This window comes from Chelmon rostratus, chromosome 7 (genome assembly GCF_017976325.1).
Source record: "Chelmon rostratus isolate fCheRos1 chromosome 7, fCheRos1.pri, whole genome shotgun sequence".
NCBI lineage: Eukaryota > Metazoa > Chordata > Actinopteri > Chaetodontiformes > Chaetodontidae > Chelmon > Chelmon rostratus.
In genome coordinates, this window is record NC_055664.1 from 24,865,284 (window position 1) to 24,883,649 (window position 18,366).

The following is an 18,366-nucleotide window of genomic DNA, read 5'->3' on the forward strand; positions in this document are numbered from 1 at the left end:
GAAAGTTCTACATTTTAAAGAAGCCTTTTAATCTACATAAAATAACATGAAAGACCTGGATCTCTGCAGCACTGCACAATCACGCTTTGTTTGTTTTTTTCATTAAATCTTTGCCAGGGCCAGAGCAGTCCACCTGGACAAATCATGCACGCTGGGAGCCTTATTATGGTTGACACCGGCTTGGCAGAGCCTGGGCGGAATATTTCACAGACATTTGGAGGACACTGGGCACAGCCCACAAGAGCAGGAACCGCTCGACTCTGAGCCACACCACTGAGGTCAAAGAGCTCCATAATTGAATATAAAAACCTAAACAAGTGGATGGGGAGGTTAAAGCAGCGAGGCTTGCCACAGGGGCACGCTGTAGGGTATTGGGTCCAGTTTCGGCCTGTTTAGTGTGCGGCACCGGTTCATTTTGTAAAACAAACAAGCCCGGAGCTGGTAACACTAAACCTGATCCTGGGACTGTGGCCAGCTGCCACACATTCCACACGCCAACCATTAAAATACCGGAGAGAATCAGACCCCAGCACTACATCCAGTCCTACTCACTCTCCTGTGTTCCCTCCCTCTGCCCTTCACCACCCTCCACAGCTCTGACTCAGAGTTTAACCACAGCCGCAGCTCCTCCTCCAACACGCCGCTACTGGAGGAGGCAATTCAGGCCACAGCGGCCTCGCCATCCTGATGGAGAGGAGTCAGTGATATATCTTCAGTAAGTGCTCCTACACCTGGACAGAGACTCGCTGCCAGGGCCTTCCCAGAAAAAGGTCGCTCCATTAGAAGGATGGATCAACACCTGGGAGTAAATGTGACAGTAAATCACAAAGGATTACCAGCAGAGACGAGAGCCTCACTTTGGACAGAGCCCAGCTTACTGGAGGACAAGTGAATGTCTTTTTTAATCCTAACTGACTGCCTTGACGTCACAATAGCTCCTTCCTGATGTGGCAGTTGTGAGTTGGGCTGCAACTAACGATTATTTTCATTACCGTCATTTATCTGCTGGCTGTTTTTCGTTTAATATGTGAATCATTTACTTTATAAAATGGCAGACACTAGTAAGAAAAGTGCAAGGCAGCGTCTCACTCCTTAAATAACACATTAATGAGCAGCGGAGCACAGTGGCCGCCGATGGGAACGACACGAGGAAACAGCCAATCGCATGACAGAATAAGGACACCACGTCTCCCACGTGGTACATCCCACTTAACAGATGAAAGCAGGGAGTTGTCATGGCGATGCAAACAACGATACCAAACCAAAAACCAAACATATAGATTGCTCTCTGCGCTGGATTACAATAGCAGCCTACACACATCAATGACTCTGTTTACCGTGAAGGCAAAAGGCATTCGATAAGCTCCCGTTCCTGGTACCTAAAAAAACAAGTGAACACAAACTGACCTCAGAGTGTTTACCTCTGCTGGGCATATCCCGCTTATCACCTTATCATTATGTTCTGTGTGGAAACATGGTCTGCGGCAAAAGATATTAAATCTCATTCTTCTTCCCGTGGTCTGAGGAAGGGGAGCAAACGTTTCGCAGTGAACTCTCCTGATCCTGTCTGATTTGTACTCCCAATGTACGGAACGGGGCTGTATTAATCATTCTGCAGATAGAGGGGTGAGCTGAGGAATGGGGCCATGGCGTACAGCGGCTGGGGAGGGAGAAGAGGGGAGGCCTGGGGGAGAGTGGTGGAGGAGGGGGAGGGTTGTGATGTGTTAATAAATAAAAGGCAGTTGTGTATGATGTTGACAGCTGGGTGGTCTGGTCCTCGTCATAACCCTCCGCGGCTACTCCTTACATTCCAGCGTCCGGGGGCTTATCCCCGACGGCGTGCACAAAGCTCACTCTCACGCTCAAGCTCAGTTCAAGGCTCAGGAGGAGGGCGGCCTTGGCTAAGCCTCTCCTACCAGCTCTCAGAAAAACACACGCACACATTCACACTCAGAGCGAGGACTCCCTGCAGATACTGTATGTGCAGGCCCTCAGAGATCCCGCCCGGTAAGATGCCTTTACCCTTTCCAACACCAGCAAGATTTTTTTTTGTAACAGCTTGCAGTAATGTGGCATTTCTCAAACTGCTCCCTTTTGTATCTATAAACTCCGGAGCTCTGCGAGCCCTCCAGTGTCACCATACAAACTCATGTTGTTAGGGTAGTCATGATCTAAAAGTGCTGCACAGCGGCGATGCAGCACTAGACCCAGTTCTATCTTGCTTCAAGTGTTCTGAAAGGGAAATGTTGGGAACAGCAGGGATGAATAACTCATTTTATCAAGCAAAATAGCCACATATTCTCCGGTTCCAGCAGCTCAAATGTGAGGATTTGCTGATTTTCTGAGTTTTATATCGCTGTAATTTGAGTAGCTGAATGGTTACAGTGCAGGCCACATGGTTGCAAAAGACGCATTTCATTCTTTGTTGCCTGCACTCATTGGGTTTGAGCCATTCAGATATTTACTCATACACGCTGTGCTGAAATAGCTCCATATTAAGGCCAAGAAGCATTAGTTTAACTGAGACACACCTGACTGCGTCGTAAGTATCCCGTATGACTGTGCAGAGCTGATCCCATTGTCCAGCAGACACTGAAACACGCCCTCATCCTGTGGTGTCACGTCTGTAATAACGAGTGAGGATCCAGAGATCTGAACACGATGCGACGGGGTGACGGGGTTAGCGTTGAACAGCCAGGTGATGTTTGGGGAAGGGTTTCCTTTCGCTGCGCAGGTAAAACGCACGGAGGAGCCAGGAGGGATATGCTGGTTGGTCGGACCCTCTGTTATAGACACAGGCTCTGTGGGGGAGAGGCCGAAAGGTTAACATCGCCATCAGGTCTGCTGCAGGCAGTCCCCACACCCCCAACAGCCTTTCATGCCCTTTTCTTACCAAGAACTTTCACAGTATAGTTAGCGGAGGTCACAGTGCCCTGCTCGCTCCCAGCAGCACAGGTGTAGCTCCCTTCATCTCCCCTCGCCACCGCGCCAAAGGCCAGGTTGTTGTGCCGTCGCTGGTGAGAAGGCCCCGGCGTGACCTCCTTACCGTTCTTAAACCATCTGGCTGCCGGTGCAGGACTACCAGACACAGCGCACTCCAGTATCAGCGGCTGTGACTGCTGCACCAAAACAGTCCTTGGGGCGGTGGGGTAAACTATCCGCACAGGGGCCGAGGAGTCCGAATCTAAACAAACAAGTCAACCAAATTACATAACAGAAAACACAGCGTGCATTCACAAAAAAATAATGCTGAATCTTAAATTAAGTGTCACCAGACTTACGCTTCACTGAAAGTTTAGTGCCATGAGGCTGCATGACGGTTTCCCCGGTAACAGGGTTGAACGCACCACATTTATACATGCCCTGGTTTTGGGCCGACACAGAGATAATCTGAAGATTTCCAGATGGAAGAACTAAATATTCATCTGAAAAGAGACGGAAGCGACATTATGAAAGTCACCACTCAACATACAGAAGGAACCCTTCACATGTATTTGCTGGTTGGAAACAAACCTGTGGACACTTCTATCCGCTCCCCTCGAACTCTTAGTCTGGGAAGGGCTGGAGGGACGCTGTGCGGCAGAGGACACTCTATAAGAACAGTGCTGCCTTCCTGCACTGATAACGACCGCCGTCTGCCATCTCCATACTCTGAGATTTCTGCAGTGACAGAGAACAAGAAGTTAAAATCACTTTCACATGTGCTGAGTATCGCAGTGAAGAATGAAGGCGAACCGCGCTACTTGAGTCGAGCTGTTTGTGTTGGATCACTGGGTTTGTTTATTGTTGCACTGAGTGATTCTATTCATGCCTGATACAGTTCCAGATCAGGGTCAACCACTTAGTGTAGTGTCCAACAGCAAGCAGCATCCCAGCAGGAACATAACACACTACACAGGAAAGCCCAAGGCTCATTAAGGATACCGGTCAAGAGGCATCTGGAAGGGCGCCCGAGTAAAAACTCCTACTGCTTCCTTCCCCTCCGCCACTCAGCAGCAGGCCGCCGAGGACAGGCATTCTTTCTAAGTGTTCAACATTCACAAAATGGCCTTCCGTTTCTCAAGGCAACTTCCGCTCTTTCTCTACCCCCTGCTTTGAAATGAGCAGAAGTATGCACAGAGGGGTAATTCTCCGTATCCGTACCTGCTATGGCCACGCGTGCGAGGCGGCTGGCGATGGCCAGCCCGCGGTCGGACTGTGCCACACACTGATAGACGCCTGCATGGCTGGGCTTAAGGGAGGAGATGGTGAGGGAGCCCTCGCTGAGCTCCACACCAGGCAGGGCGTCCTGATCCAGGGGAAGACCTCTAAAGCGCCAGGAAACCACTGCTGACGGAGGACTTACTAAGCAGTGCAGACGAGCGACGGAGCCTCGACTCTGAACCAGGGAGGCGGGTTCAGAGCGGAAATAAGGATACTGAGCTGTGAGGAGACAGGAGCAGAGGACAGCAGGGTCAGAAATCTAAATCACTAACTTTGTTACAGGTGGCTGTTTTACAAAATCAGAAAAATACATGAAGAGTACTTTGCCAGCAGACAAATATGTCCTAGACTAAAAACTGCACGGCTTTGAGGTTTGTCTGGATCCATTATCAGTGCATCCATGTGACGAGCGCTGACGTCTTCATCCTTTTTCCCGAGGCACAAAGCCTTGTGTTGCCTGCTGCGCTGGTTATCATCTGCTTCTTTAGCATTCTAGTGTATGAAAGGACAGACCTACCCCAGCTCCAGATGTTTCAAACCAACAAGAGTCCTAAAAAGCTCCCAAATTATTACTTTAAAGTTGCAATAATCTAATTTTTTGGACACTCTGGAGCAGGAAGCTCAAAGACAAGCGAGAAACATCACGCTAACACATTCAGCAGACATGAATCATGTTTAAGTTTTATAATATTTAACCTCCTTTTTGCTCTGTTCTGGTCTCCAACATCTCTAAATTAAAAAAATCTGTCTCTTCAGGTTGTCTGCTGTTTGGTGCTGGGCAGGTAACGTACATTAGATTTATCAGAGATTTTTTTGCTAAGAACAGCTGCCGCGCTGCTCAGTAAAGCTGCAGAGTTGGAAATCTTTGCATGTCATCACTATAAGGGACACTTGGTGGTTTGTGGTTTCTCGCCACCTCTATCAGTGTTAAGCTGAGAGGAGGACAACAACTTACATGAGCAGCTGATAATCAGGGACTGGCTGAGACACAGCACAGTGGACAGGAGGACCCTTAGGCCACTGTCCATGGTGCACTTTGACCCCTGCCAGCAGCCGTGTTGCCCAGCGCAAACACTCCCGTCTGTTCAGCAAACCTGCAACACAGAGGAGAGAGGAAAAACACATCAGACCAGAGCTCTGCATGGAAACACGACAGCATCTGCACGAGCAAAAGAAGTGACAAAAGAAGCTGGAGGACGATCTCAGAGGTGGATCTGAGTGGGAAAAATAATCTATTAGCTTCCAAATGAATCCTGTACGACAATCCTTCTAATCTTCATGACACATCCTCTTTACACACTCCTTGATCTCCACGTCTCCACCCTCTCCTCTGACCCCTCTTCTCACCCACTTCAGGGTCTCCACGGAGGCTGGAATGTCCAGCCTCTTTGCCCCCCTGCCTCTCTCTCCCACTGGGCCGCTGAGATCTCCCGCTAATGGAGTGGCTGTGGAGAGACTGTCGCCTCACTCTTAATATCACTCTCTTGTCACACTGTGTTGCTTCCTCATAGGTTCACTGTAGCCTGAAGTGCAGGCCCAGACACACTGGAGGGCACGTAATTAGGAGCATTCCTCTATCCTTTTCAACTCGACCCCCTCCGACTGCGGCACCTCCTCCTCCTTTTTCTAAGAGTAATCCGGGCCAGCTTTGATCCCAGGTTCCTGGTTTGGTAACCAGGGTTTGAGCCTGAGGCCGGAGGGACAATGGCCGTCCAGCTGTGATATTCACACTAGCGCTTCGGTGGCTCGCAGACGTTAGCGGAAGGGCCGACCGGGGCTGAAGGGTGGGTCAAATTAAAAGGATGATGTCTGGGTGGGATCGGTGAAGCTGAACAGGTTTCTAACCCTCACTCTCCAACCTAAACATTGTTTGACACTCAAGCAGGTCAATTTGTTTCGCCTCCTCTCGAGGTGGTAATATGGCAAGAAAGTGACAAGCAGGTGGTTACAGTTCTCTCTAGTGTTGCAATGAACAATTATTTTCATCTGTTGATTAATTCTGTAAAGATAATTGCTCATCACAATTTCTTAGATTCCAGGGTGACCTCTTCAAATTGCTGTTTTGTTGTCCAACAGTTATGAACTCAATTTCATTCATTCATTCATTTCTGCTGACTAATTCTTTCAGAAGCAGCTGTGAGTGATGCTGGTGGGACGTTTGTTCCTCTGAGATCTAACCAATGAGACACAGATGCTTTAGATGTACTCATTCTAGCTTTCTTCATCTTCCTCTCTCTCTCTCAGAGGGCATCCTGAGAGGAAGAGGAGGAGGAGAGAAGAGGCAGGAAATAATAAACTCTCCCAGCTCCTGGCTCACGCCCCCTTCTCACCCCGAGGTCAAAGGTCAGGGAAGAGCAGAGAGAGAGGGTGAACCAGCGGGTGTCTGGTGGCCCTGGACCAGCCCCCAGAGGTCACCTCCAGCTCTCTGTGTCACACACACACACACACACACACACACACACACACACACACACACACACAGCTTAATGTGTGTCTTAATGCTGCTTTTTCAATACTTCAAATTTGCTTGATTCTGACAGAACTGCGACAACAATAAACACAACCTGTGCTTGTGACTTTAGGACTGAATGTAATATATTATGTACGCAGCGTTCCCCCTGCATCTCAGGCTCCAGTTTAAGCGCATGCATGCTCATTCAGGCAGATCAAACCCACATCGTGCCGGCTAGCGTTTCTCCATCCCACGAGTTGCAACAGGCTCTGCACACTGCCCCCATGTCATCAGTGGAAACTATCTTTCTCTCTCTGCCGGAATAATGATATATAATTACAATAATAACAACAGCGCTATAAAAACGCACAGCCAAGCGCAGGCACATTGGCACACGGTATGATGAGAAACCCGAGCCGATTCTGTAACTCGCTCTGCATCCACCTTTGTTTCTCCTTCTTATTTTAACCAATTACTTCCTCCAAGTGGGCGTAGCAGTCGGGCACTACAGCTCCGACTGGTTGCCCTTGTGTAAACACACACACACACACACACACACACACACACACACACACGGCTGCCTATCTGGCCCATCGATAGGAAACACAGGGGCATCATTCCTGTTTCTTATCTGTTTGGCTTTCCTCTGACATCCGCCACCATGAAGCCGCCTCAGTGGAGACAGACACTGTGAGGATATCGTGTATCCCTCATCACAGAGAGCCATCCTGATGCTGGCAGCACCGGCTGCCTGGAAAGGCAAGTCCTGCTTCCTCCCGAGCAGACGCCCAGACAAAAGCCGGAGTGGCCCTTTGACGGAGGGGAAGTCCCTGTCAAATGAAGCCTGATCGGCCTGAGAGCCGTCTCCTCTGGTCCAGTGTGGATCTGTGGCCAGCCCACTCCTTCACTCCACTCCAGACTGTACTACTTAAAGGAAAAAATCCTGTGTTCCAGATTTCCTCCTCCTATCCCAAATCTGATCTTGTGTTACTCTGTTTTTGCACTTATGTTGTGGATGCGTGGCCATTCTCAAGGCGGGATCACCCGGCTATAAATTGAAGAGACATCCTGCACAGAAAACAGGCTCTCTGCCGTTGAAAGCTGATATACAGACACTGAGAGACAGTCTATGAAAATAAATGAGGTTAGTGTCAGTGAGTTCAAGTGGAAAACTTCCTCTTTTTTGGGGCGTGGGGGTTGACCCGTGCAGGTTCGGGAGATGTTTGACTGACACGCGGCTTAAGTGTGTGAACCCAAGAAAAAAAAAGGCAATCTTCTTCGACAGCTCATGTCCTTCACGCAGCCTTTGAAACTCACTTATTTTGTATTTTTTGTCTTCCATCTGTCAAGCTCCCCTCCAGAGGAATCCATCGTAGAGATGCGTTCACTGTTGAGAGGCAGCATCTTTATTTATCCATCATGGAAGTAATACAAAACTCAGACACAGGAATAGCACCATATATCCCCTAGCAGGACAAGAGGGATCCCTGGTGATGACACAGGAGAAAATAAACACACTGACAGGCTGCCCTCAGGGAAGGAAAGGGTTCGACTTCCAGGGGGGTTAGCACCTGCACTGCCTTTGGCCTCCTCTCTGCAGGAACTACTCAAAGCCCCATCTGCCCGCATGTGGGGCTGGCCCATATCCCTGTCATATTGGGTAAACAGGGACAAAAGCAATGCGGCGAAGCATCAAAGACCTGGAGGGCAGAGGAAGAACAGGTCACAACTGGTGCTGCTGACTGAGGCGGGGGCCTCTCCACTTCATGAGACTGCACAGCTGAATAAAACGACAGCAAACATCATGAGGCAGCTCGAACGCTGATTCAAAAACAGGAGCCGGTCGCAACTGACGCAGCATTAATGCAACAAATCAGAGAAGAGAACTGGAACTGAATGAAGCTCAGAGTTCGAGATAAAGACGTTAAGGGTGAGGGAGCAGTGGGGTGAAAGAGACAGAGCAAGTCTTTTCTGGTATGATGGTCTAATCTGACCTGTGCGCTGAAGCTGATTCACATGCTATACCCCAAACCTGTCTGCACTCGCCCCACATCTCATGGACAGAGGATCTGCAGCACACATTCCTCAGCTCCACACAGAGAGAGAGCGACGGATAGACAGAAAGAGATGAAGAAACACACACACACACACATGCAGGAGATGGTAGATAAATTCAAAACAAGAAGATGAGAGGCAACGGGGGGAGGAGGTATACGAGGAAAAAAACAGAGAAAAACTGTCTGAGAGAGGAGTAAAAGGAGCCGGGGGTATAAAGAGGTGAAACATTCACCAGGAGGTGAGAAGTTGCCGAGCACCACTCATTTCTCCTCCCTCTTTTTTGGCCGGAGATAGAGACGCACAGATAATGGCTGAGCGCACACCCACGTCTGCCAAAACTGACTGATGATTCAGCCTAACTGCATTCAGCTCGGCCCAGAAACTTGGGAAGAGCCTCCCAGGAGAAGAGACTCTAGGGGACCATTATGGGCTTCTTCTATTGGTCTGGGTGAGCCCACTGAGGCAGCCCGGGGCCACAGAGGAAACTAATGAGTGGAAACACTGGGCCTCTGGTATGGCCTAACTCCGTCTGATTAAAGACTGAGACGTTATTAAAAGTGGGACAGGCTCAGAAGAGGGGAGTGAGCTAAAGAAAGAGAGGAAAAGAAAGAGAGACATGATTTGGAATCAAATAAGGGTATTAGGAGGGGAAAGAAGAGGGGTCCTTTTCATTTTACAACCAGACGCAAGGAGACAATCCCATTGGAGCGGTTTAGCCGATCAATAATACAAAATGACTGCCCTTGTCTGAACCTGACATCCTGCAGAAAGTTAATGCAAGTCTCCTTAATAAATCATTTAAACTGAGTGAGACTGCAGAAGACAAACGAGACACATGTTCAAGGACAGTCTGCTGTTCTGACTCCGTCTCTCTGTGCATGTCTGCGCAAGGACGGAGCACAAGCAACCCGGGAGGCGCGGGGTGACGGCGAGGCCACGCGGGTCCCGGAAGGCTGGGCCCTGACGGCAACGCCGTGCTGTGGGATCAGACGAGAGTGGGAATGAAAGGAGAGGCCCCCAGGGATCAGACAGTCACATCCCACAAAGCCCTGTTTACCAAGGACAGACACACACACCCTCCCTTCACCTCCTCCCCCCGACATCCCCGTTCACCAAAGCCCGACCCTGCCGAAGTGCCAGGGCCGGGACCTGGGAGACAGCGCTAATTCTACCCCCAGGCCTGTTGGCCGAGGACACAAACAGAGAGCTGAGAGGGGAGAGAGCGGGAGGGAGGGAGAGACTGAGACAGAGGGGAGAGAGTGAGGACTGAATGGTACAGTATGTAAGACCCATCTTAATTGGAGATTGTTCTGCAATGTCTTGTTTTTTCCTGGGAATCTGTGAGGGGGAGGAGGGTGGGGAGGTACGGTTGTTTCCCAAGGTCCTGAACAGCGGGATTAACCGCAGGAGCGAAACTCAATAGCGGCCTCGGACACTGGAAACAGATCCCCGGGTATCGCCACCATACAAGGCCACCTCGAGACCTTTTGCAAAGCGCATGTAACTAACAACCCTTCTCCATTGTCAGAGCTCTCTGGGCCCTTCCGGCTGATTTCACAGGCCTTTCAGCCCACAGGGGAACGTCTGCTCGGACGAAAAGGTAATTCTGATGGAAAGGAGGAATGCACAAGAGGGCCGTCTTGCCCGCAGGGTGTGTTATAACACTGATCTGCAACATGTGCCAAGAGTCTGATTCATCACACCAGGCGAGAGAGGAGCTGGGATTGTGCAGCCGTGGCACCGAGGCAGAGGAGGCCACTGATTCACATTCCTCCATATCAGCCTTGATTAGAGAGATGATGGGAAAACATGCAGGGGAGGAAGAAATGATCAAGTTTGCCAAATGCCTTGAAAATGTCCACCTTCTCTGGGGGAGTCAAGACACTATCTGTGTTTTTAAATGCTGTTGTGTGGGCTGTGAAATATGGGCACACAGTGATCTGATCCAGCTGTCCCCACCCCTTCTCCCCTCAGCGCAGTCCCTCGTCCCTCCCCGACTCTCCTGGATTCCATCACAGCCTGTGTCTCTACGGCAACAAGCAGCAAAGACGCACACAACAGTTTCTGTTCAGTCTCCTCCTGATAGGTCCCTGGCCGCCGACCAGAAGTACTTTCAAACTAAAACATATATTAAATAATGTTGCTTCAAACATGTGCAGCAAAAACAAAATGACAAGGTGGCCGAGTAGATGCTGGAAAGAAACAAAGTTTTTGCAAAGTCGAAACCAACCAGAAATAAAACTGCTTTGAGGGTGTTTGCCTCTTCTTTGTTTGTCACTTGAGAGGCGTGAGAAAGCAAGTACACACAGAGTATTTTCATTTCTCAGGATGACAAATTGACTCTGCAAATGTAACGGAGCGATGGCGGCGCACAGCACGGGGTGGTGGGGGGGCCGAGCGTCACAGCCAGCCGGCAGAACAAAAACAAACACATGTAAAACGGCTAAAGTATAATTAGTCATCTTCACCAATTCCACAAATCTCTTGCAAAAAAAACCAAACAAACAAACCAGCTCGCCTGTACGTACAAGTTCGAGGACCCAAAGATAAATATACAGTCCCAAAAAGAGCGTGTCGGGGCTTTATTTAGTTTGTCTAAATGTTTATCCGTCTCGGCTTGTAACACTCCACGCTTGTTGTACGGCAATCGAGTGATCACAAAACAAACTCGGTGGCGATACGTCAACACACAGATCATCCGAGTTTCCACTTTTGGCTCTGGGTCAAATCGTAAAAACCTCTCCAACATATTTAGGGTCCAGGCTGCTCTTCGCTGCGGCGCTGGAGGTGAGAGGAGCTTTCTCCAGATGACGTAGTGCCCTGATTGCGCCAAGACAAACACCACCTCATGACAACAGCAAAACATAGCATAATACAGAAACCGTGGTGTACGCTACCTCAGTGCATTCTTTGTGTACGTTTGCTACTGTGTAAGAGCACCACAAAGACATGACAGTGATTTATGTTACTTGATAAACGTCAGTCAAACCATGTGTTTGAATCTATCACAATGCAAGAATACATCCCGCAGCAAGCCGGGTATCGGCTCCCAAAACAGAACAAAGCACAAGGCTGCACCAACCATGTGTTTCACCCTCCTGACTTAAATCCCACCGCTCACTTTCTATATCTTTGATAAATGAGGGGTTGCATTGCTCCCTGAGGGGCTACATCTTTGAGCAGGGAAGGCCCAAAATGGCACCCACAACCACAGGGCTGGAGGCAGGCAGCAGCAGTACCCACACCGCCTCACACTCTGATCTGGGAGAAAAACAGCCCTTCAAACAAGTAGCCTGTTTGTCAGCCGGAGGGGAGTGCCAGCCGCTAGTTTTGCCTTAATATAGTCTTGCTGATCCTTGCGCTGGCTTTTCAACAGCGCACACATTCTGGTTCGCAGAAAACCCATGTCAGATGTGACTTATTGGTTCAACATTTGAAATAGAAAGCTGCGGTTGCTCACAGTTTCAAGAAGACTCTAACTCTTGGGGCCCGCGCTCAGGCGACGGACTAAGTCGGGCATATTTAGTAGGGTCAGTTTCAGGAAGGGAAAAAGAAATGAATCTTGCAAACAGGAAGACGCTGAGGATGCAAAAAAAAAATCCCCTCGCATGTTCGTCGCTGTGAGAGCTGACAGCAAGGGTTCGGTTCAGGAGTTCACTCCCTGAAATCTTCCCTGGGGCTGAGGAATCATTAAGGAAACTACACAAGACAAGGCTTGGAACAATAGCTCTCATCGTGTATTTGCTTGACAATTGTGAGAAAAATTGTTGTTATTGGCGAGAGGTGAGGACTGTGCAAAATGCCACGTCAAACCCTGCTGGGGAACTCTTTGTTCTCCCTCATACATGTGGTGTTAAAGGCACATATAATGCATAGCTGCACAAGCCAAAAAGCACTCCTTCGAACAATTATGAGCACATAATAAAAGGCATCTACAGAAAGTAACAAACGGCTTCAAACGGCTCAGGATCGACAAAGTATTTCGCAGTCTGTCAACGTCTTTTGGTCTTTTCATCAAGCCTACATATAATATTTGATCTGAGCCCGGAGTGCAGACTTTTTCCTACAGTAAAAATCATGGTCTCTATCAAAGTGCGTCCCACAAACTGCTCTCTCATCTGCTGCTGAGGTATTTTCATGAACTGGACCTGCCTGGACAGCGTGTTCTTCCTCAAAGCGTCGTGTGTGGGATTGGTTTACATTCTCTTATCATATCGAGAACACAGACATATATATTTAGTTGAGGCCTGTATTTCCATTGCATTAACAGGAAACAAACCATCCACAGAGAAGAAGCAGACCTCCCCGGCCTGCCTATCTCCAGCCTGCACGGCCTCGTCCTGCAGCACTTCGGTGGCTGGCTGGAACATCTGTTTCTGCTGCTCCAAAAACTGTTTGTTTGTCTTAACAATTACGGCCCGATGTTTCTCGTTTCATTTCTTAAATCGCTCGAAAGTCATTATCCAGTTTCAGGTCTTTCAAGGTTCTGGATTTGTAGAAACTCAACACGACCATCTGTTGAAAGCTGGTGTATACACCCGGCTACAGTCAGCTCACCTTTGACATTTCAGAGGAGATGTGGCGGAGGAAGCATGCGGCCTATCTGTAAGCTGCTAGAGGAACATGCTTGCATAGGAAAGCGAGTCAGTGCCGGGCTGTTTGGATCATCTGTCAGAGTGAGGGGGACATGTAAGAAACGGGGAGGGGGTCTCACTGAGAGACGTATGCATTGTGTACGTAAAATAATGACTGAGCCTGAGCTCAGAGGAGATAAGAAGTGCTACTAATGACAGCCTCGTATAAACACAAGTGACACCTTCGGCTACTGCGTTTGCCTTCATGGCTGCTTCAATTCATCCAGTTCTACTCACAGCCTTTCCCTAGAATAAATTTAGCGGGTGAGACGGAGGTTGGAAGGTATTTTTTGTTAGCGCTGCAGCTGCAGGGCGCACTCACCAAACCAGCAGTGACAAGAACTCAAACTCCTTCCCTGACCTGCCCATCTTTCCCATCGACCCCTGCTCATGGCTGCTGGGTGTTGTCAATCAGCACCCCCCGGCTCCTTGAACATGGTCGCTCTTTGGCATGCTGCCTGAAACTCCCCTCTGTCCACCTAATGAGGCCTGAGCTCTGGGTCTGTCCTTGACGAATGGGAGCTGAAGCTCGCAGAGCAAAGGCCAGCATTAGAAAATGGGAAAAATGCTGCAGTATGACACAATCCCTGAGCAATGAGAGTAAAAGGAGGGCCATGTGTCACCAGTTCAAAACAAGCCAGGTTTTAGTTTGGGAATAGTTGCCTGGAGGGTCAAACGTCAACCACACAACAGTTCAGTAAATTCTACTTTATTATACTAAGAAGCTGAAATGGATTAGCCATCCGATTCTGAAAATGAGTAAGACTTAATTCTAGCTGTCAAAATATTGTGATGGTGATGAAAAATAAGGTGGCTGCTCAAAATTCAGATTTTTCTCCCGTTTTATGACTCTAAAAACAATTTTCCCGGCCAAAGGTTGATCCTTTGGAGCAATAAAATGATAGATCACAGCGTGAAACCAAATAAACAACCACACCACATTGTGATTTAGGTTTTAAATTCACTTCCATTCGCTTTAGGGCCAGGGCTGAGGTTTGCTGCCTGGCCTCAAAACTGTACGGCCTAGAAAACAGGAGAATGTGGGAGGCGGCCAAAATATACTTTAGTCACCCTTTAAGACACACCCTCTCCCACCACACTCACCTCTGATAGACGTTCATCCACTGAAAATCCTTAACAGCTGACAGTAGAGCTGCAACTGACTTTCATCTGTCATCATTTCTTTTACTTTAATTGTGAGAAACTGTGAGAAAATAGTGAAAAATGCCAATCACAAAGCCTTCAAATGTTTCATTCAATCCAGAATCATATCAGAACTAACAAAGACTTCCTTCAGTTTAATGCCAAAACTAAAAGATTTTAACTCTTCTACCACCTCACTTCCTCGTTTCAGCTTCAACGAAACCTCAAACCCAAGTTTTCAACTGCTACCTTTCAACAATCACTTGTCCTTGTTGGAGCGTACGTGGCTGTGTGATTATAATAGATCAGAAAAATCAAGAGAGCCATTATGAGAGCAGGGGCTGGTATCATTACACATGCTTACATTCAAATTGCCCACTTAACATAGTTCTCCTACAGCAACATGTGTTTATCATTAGCGAGCACCCTAATGGCTCAACATTATTTAAACTCGCTTAATGGCAAAGCTGCGCTTTGTTCGGGTCTGTCTGATAAGAGCCAGGCCGCTAATGGTTTATTAATCTCCCTGCAAGTCACAGAAAACACACTACGAAAACAAAAAATAAATGATTTTGAGGCTCTGCCGTCTGATTCAGTCTCATATCCGACACGTAGCAACTTCGGGGAAAATCCCACACAATGACAACATGGTCACTTGTACTAAAAATACTCCTTTTGCTCAGCTTGAAATCCACCAGCTCTTGCTAATGAAGCTTGGATTTCTGGGTCTATTTTGTTGTTCAAATTGTGATGTTTTTATTTTCTATTTAAAAAAAAACCTTAATGACGCCGTGATGAAATGTTTCCAGCAACAATGGACGACCAGTTTCTCCACAGGCTGACCAGAAGGCAGCCAGAGCAGCGGCGAGGGAGAAACGCACTCAAGGAAATGTGGGAAATCATGGCGTGAATTAAGCTAAAATGAGGCAGGTTGAAGGAAAGTGGCCACAGAGAAATAAATGACACCTTACTGCAAAAAAGTCCTGGAGCAGACACAGCATCAGAACCTGAGGGAGGATTTCTGCCTCCGAGTGAACGCCGTCAGCGTCCGAGCCTGAACACAAAGAGCAGATCTCCCTCTGCCCCTGTCAAAAGCTCACCCAATATTGGGGAGCACTGAAAGGATTTGAAAGGCATCGGAAGTGTCTTCTTGTCCCCCACTGCCGCAACAATGCTCGAGCAACTGTTTGAACTTGAAAGTGTTTTATCCGAGAGCAGCCATGTGTGTCCCCCTGACTGGATGTCATGCATTCGACAGGGACTCCAGACTTTGTTCTCCATAACTTTTAAGTGTTCAGTTTTCTGAGAGTTACCCGTATGTAACAAAAGTCCCTGTGAAGCCCTGATGATAGGGGTGAACGGCAGACAGAGGAAATTACTTGAGGGGAAAAAAAGCGAGGAACTTGTCCCAGCAGACACATCATTACTATCTGTTTTACTCCGTCTTCCTTTTTATTTGTGCTCTAAAAGACTGATCTTGCATTATCTCTGATACTATAGTCACAAGCCTCAATATTTATGGTACCTCTTCCATTTCTATCTGCATGTACAGTGCATGATGAAAAGAAGCTTTTAGCAACATTCATGCAACTTCATTCATGTGTCATAAAAAAAGAGAAATTCTAACAATGTGAATTAATGTCCAAAGCATCAAAAAGTGTAACGTTCTGAGTTGTCATCCTCAAAGTTCCTGAAGTGCAGCGGTGCACATCACAACACAGCAAGCCCCGAGGAGAAAAAGCTCACGCACATTCAGTTCACGCTCAGCCCGGAGCCGCTCGCCAAGGCTTTTTACAGACAAATTCATGGCTTTGGAACATTTGAAAGAGGAGTGAGATCATGAGGAACAAAGCAAAAGCTGTTTGATGATCTCTATCAGACTGCGTTCACACGTCTGCAGTGTTTCTCTCTCCAGGTAAGATTACCTCTTTGCCTCTAGTGTTTTTATCACCGGTGTAACTAAGCTTACGCTTTATCCTCATTTAAAAATGCACGTTCCCAATCAGCAAACAAAGACACCTTCATTCCAGCAGGCCGGGGCAGTTGTTTTTGTATGCTATGCACAGTGATTTGCCCACTTGCCAAATTTTAGTCCTAACACAGATTTACCAAAGCCACATTTATGACACCCTCAGGGGATGATCTAAAACGATAAAGGCTCTCTGTCTTTGGAGAGAGGAAAAAGAAGGACAACTTCAAATATTAGTCTAAGCCACCGTGTTTCTGCACAGGGGGAAATGTGGCAGAAAGTTGGCTCCTCGAGTGGATCCATAATAAATGTATAACTTCAGAGCACAGCAATGTTTCACATACCCCTCAGTGCATTTTCACCTTTTATGACTGTGACGCTGATGTGTCAACGGAGGGACATATTTGCTAAAAATGTTCTTTCATCTTTCAAAGCAGAAACGCAGCCTGCAGGCCATCTGTTTTCAACTGGGATGTTAAGTGAAGTGTTGCTGCCTTCCAGAGCTGCCAGAGCTGTTTACCAAACAAATATTTCTGCCTCTCCTTGTGTTTCATTCACCTCAGAGCCAACAGAGCTGAGCTGTGCCAGAATGCAGCAAGATAACAGATAACTGCTGAACAATAATAGTGATCTGACTGCTTCTGTAGCAAAACACAAAGCGTGGCTTCACACTCAAGTGCTTCTGCATGTGCAATCTAGCAAAAAAAATGTAGCCTGAAGTCAACAAAGTCCAAATTATTGTGCAACATCATATTATGATACTTGATGCAAACTAATCAAAATAAACTAATTTTCAATAATCAAAGTGTTCTCACTGTAATGAGGTCAAATGACCGTCAAGCAGCAAATATAACGTGCAAAAGTAATTATTTGGAATAAAAATGTGTGCTGTGCATGTAACTGCACATATAATCTATAACGTGGACAGTTAATTCACGGATAAACACATAATATTAGTGTCCGTACACGGGCGCCCCCGCTCACCACACGGCGCATGCACTGCCGCTGCGCGCCGCCGCTCTGCACTTCCACCACAGCGCAAAGTTAAGAAAACACCGACTAAAGCGACACTCTGCACCTTTCTGATTCTTTCAAACTCATTTTTTTCTTTTGTGATTTCCAGAGAAGCCCAGCTGGCCTCCCCCAACCCGCTCCAACCCAGCCAGGCAGCCAGGCAGGCAGGCAGCCGGCCCGGACTCCCCTCTCTGCCTCCCCTCCGTCCGTCCTTACCTCTCTTGCAGGAGGGCAAAAGCTGCGAGCCGTCGGGTGAATTAGCAGCAAAACGCATTCTTCTGGAGGCAAATCCGTACGGGGCCCTCCATTAGACACGGGCTCAAAGTGCGAGACGACGGGTGGAACATGAAAACAGCCGGAGGTGGAGGGGGAAGGAGACTTTTCAGAGCCGCGGAGCTGCGCAGGCTTCGGGGCCAAGGTGCGACAACTCCCCCTGGTCTACAGCGGAGTTGAGGTAGCGGAGAGTTTTCTCGGGGGAAGTTTGGAGTCCGCGTGTTTGGATAAAAGCGTTCCGTCCCGGTGCGCACACACTCTGTCCGCCTGTGTGTGTCCCACCCGTTATTGTAACTTCTCCTCCGTCCTCGGTCTCCGTCTCTCTACCGCTGCCTCCTCCACACACGCATCTTTGAAGCCAGTGTCGAGTTGCTCAGCAAATCATGGCAGCGGCGGAGCTGGTCGTCAAACCAGGAATGTCCCAACCCCACAGCTCAATACGGCTCCTGGAGAGGGGAGGGAGGGAAGGAGGGAGAGAGGAGGGGGTGTTACCCGTATAGACTGTGCATTAACAAGTTTTACAATCCACGAGAAAAAAAAAACAAAAAAAAAAAAAACTTCCTCCTTCCTCCTCTGCGCACACTCACCTGTGTGACTTCATAACAGGATGCGAAGGTGAA

At 48.2% G+C, this 18,366-nt stretch overlaps 1 protein-coding gene across 2 annotated transcripts in view; it reads right to left on the minus strand.

Annotated features, from left to right (window-relative positions):
* cdon (cell adhesion associated, oncogene regulated) overlaps nucleotides 1-18,145 on the minus strand; it is a 30,030-nt gene extending 11,885 nt beyond the window's left edge. Inside the window, exons 1-7 of one of the 2 annotated variants that reach the window (XM_041940552.1) lie at nucleotides 17,690-18,145; nucleotides 5,159-5,297; nucleotides 4,144-4,422; nucleotides 3,514-3,660; nucleotides 3,282-3,425; nucleotides 2,894-3,184; nucleotides 2,532-2,801 (exon numbers count right to left, since the gene is read on the minus strand). In XM_041940552.1, coding sequence (XP_041796486.1) covers nucleotides 2,532-2,801; nucleotides 2,894-3,184; nucleotides 3,282-3,425; nucleotides 3,514-3,660; nucleotides 4,144-4,422; nucleotides 5,159-5,231 — 1,204 coding nt within the window. In that variant the 5' untranslated portion in view covers nucleotides 5,232-5,297; nucleotides 17,690-18,145. Of the gene's footprint in view, nucleotides 1-2,531; nucleotides 2,802-2,893; nucleotides 3,185-3,281; nucleotides 3,426-3,513; nucleotides 3,661-4,143; nucleotides 4,423-5,158; nucleotides 5,298-8,226; nucleotides 8,305-17,689 lie in introns of those variants that run through there. The other variant, XM_041940553.1, reaches the window with a different exon arrangement.
* Nucleotides 18,146-18,366: the final 221 nt, after the last annotated feature.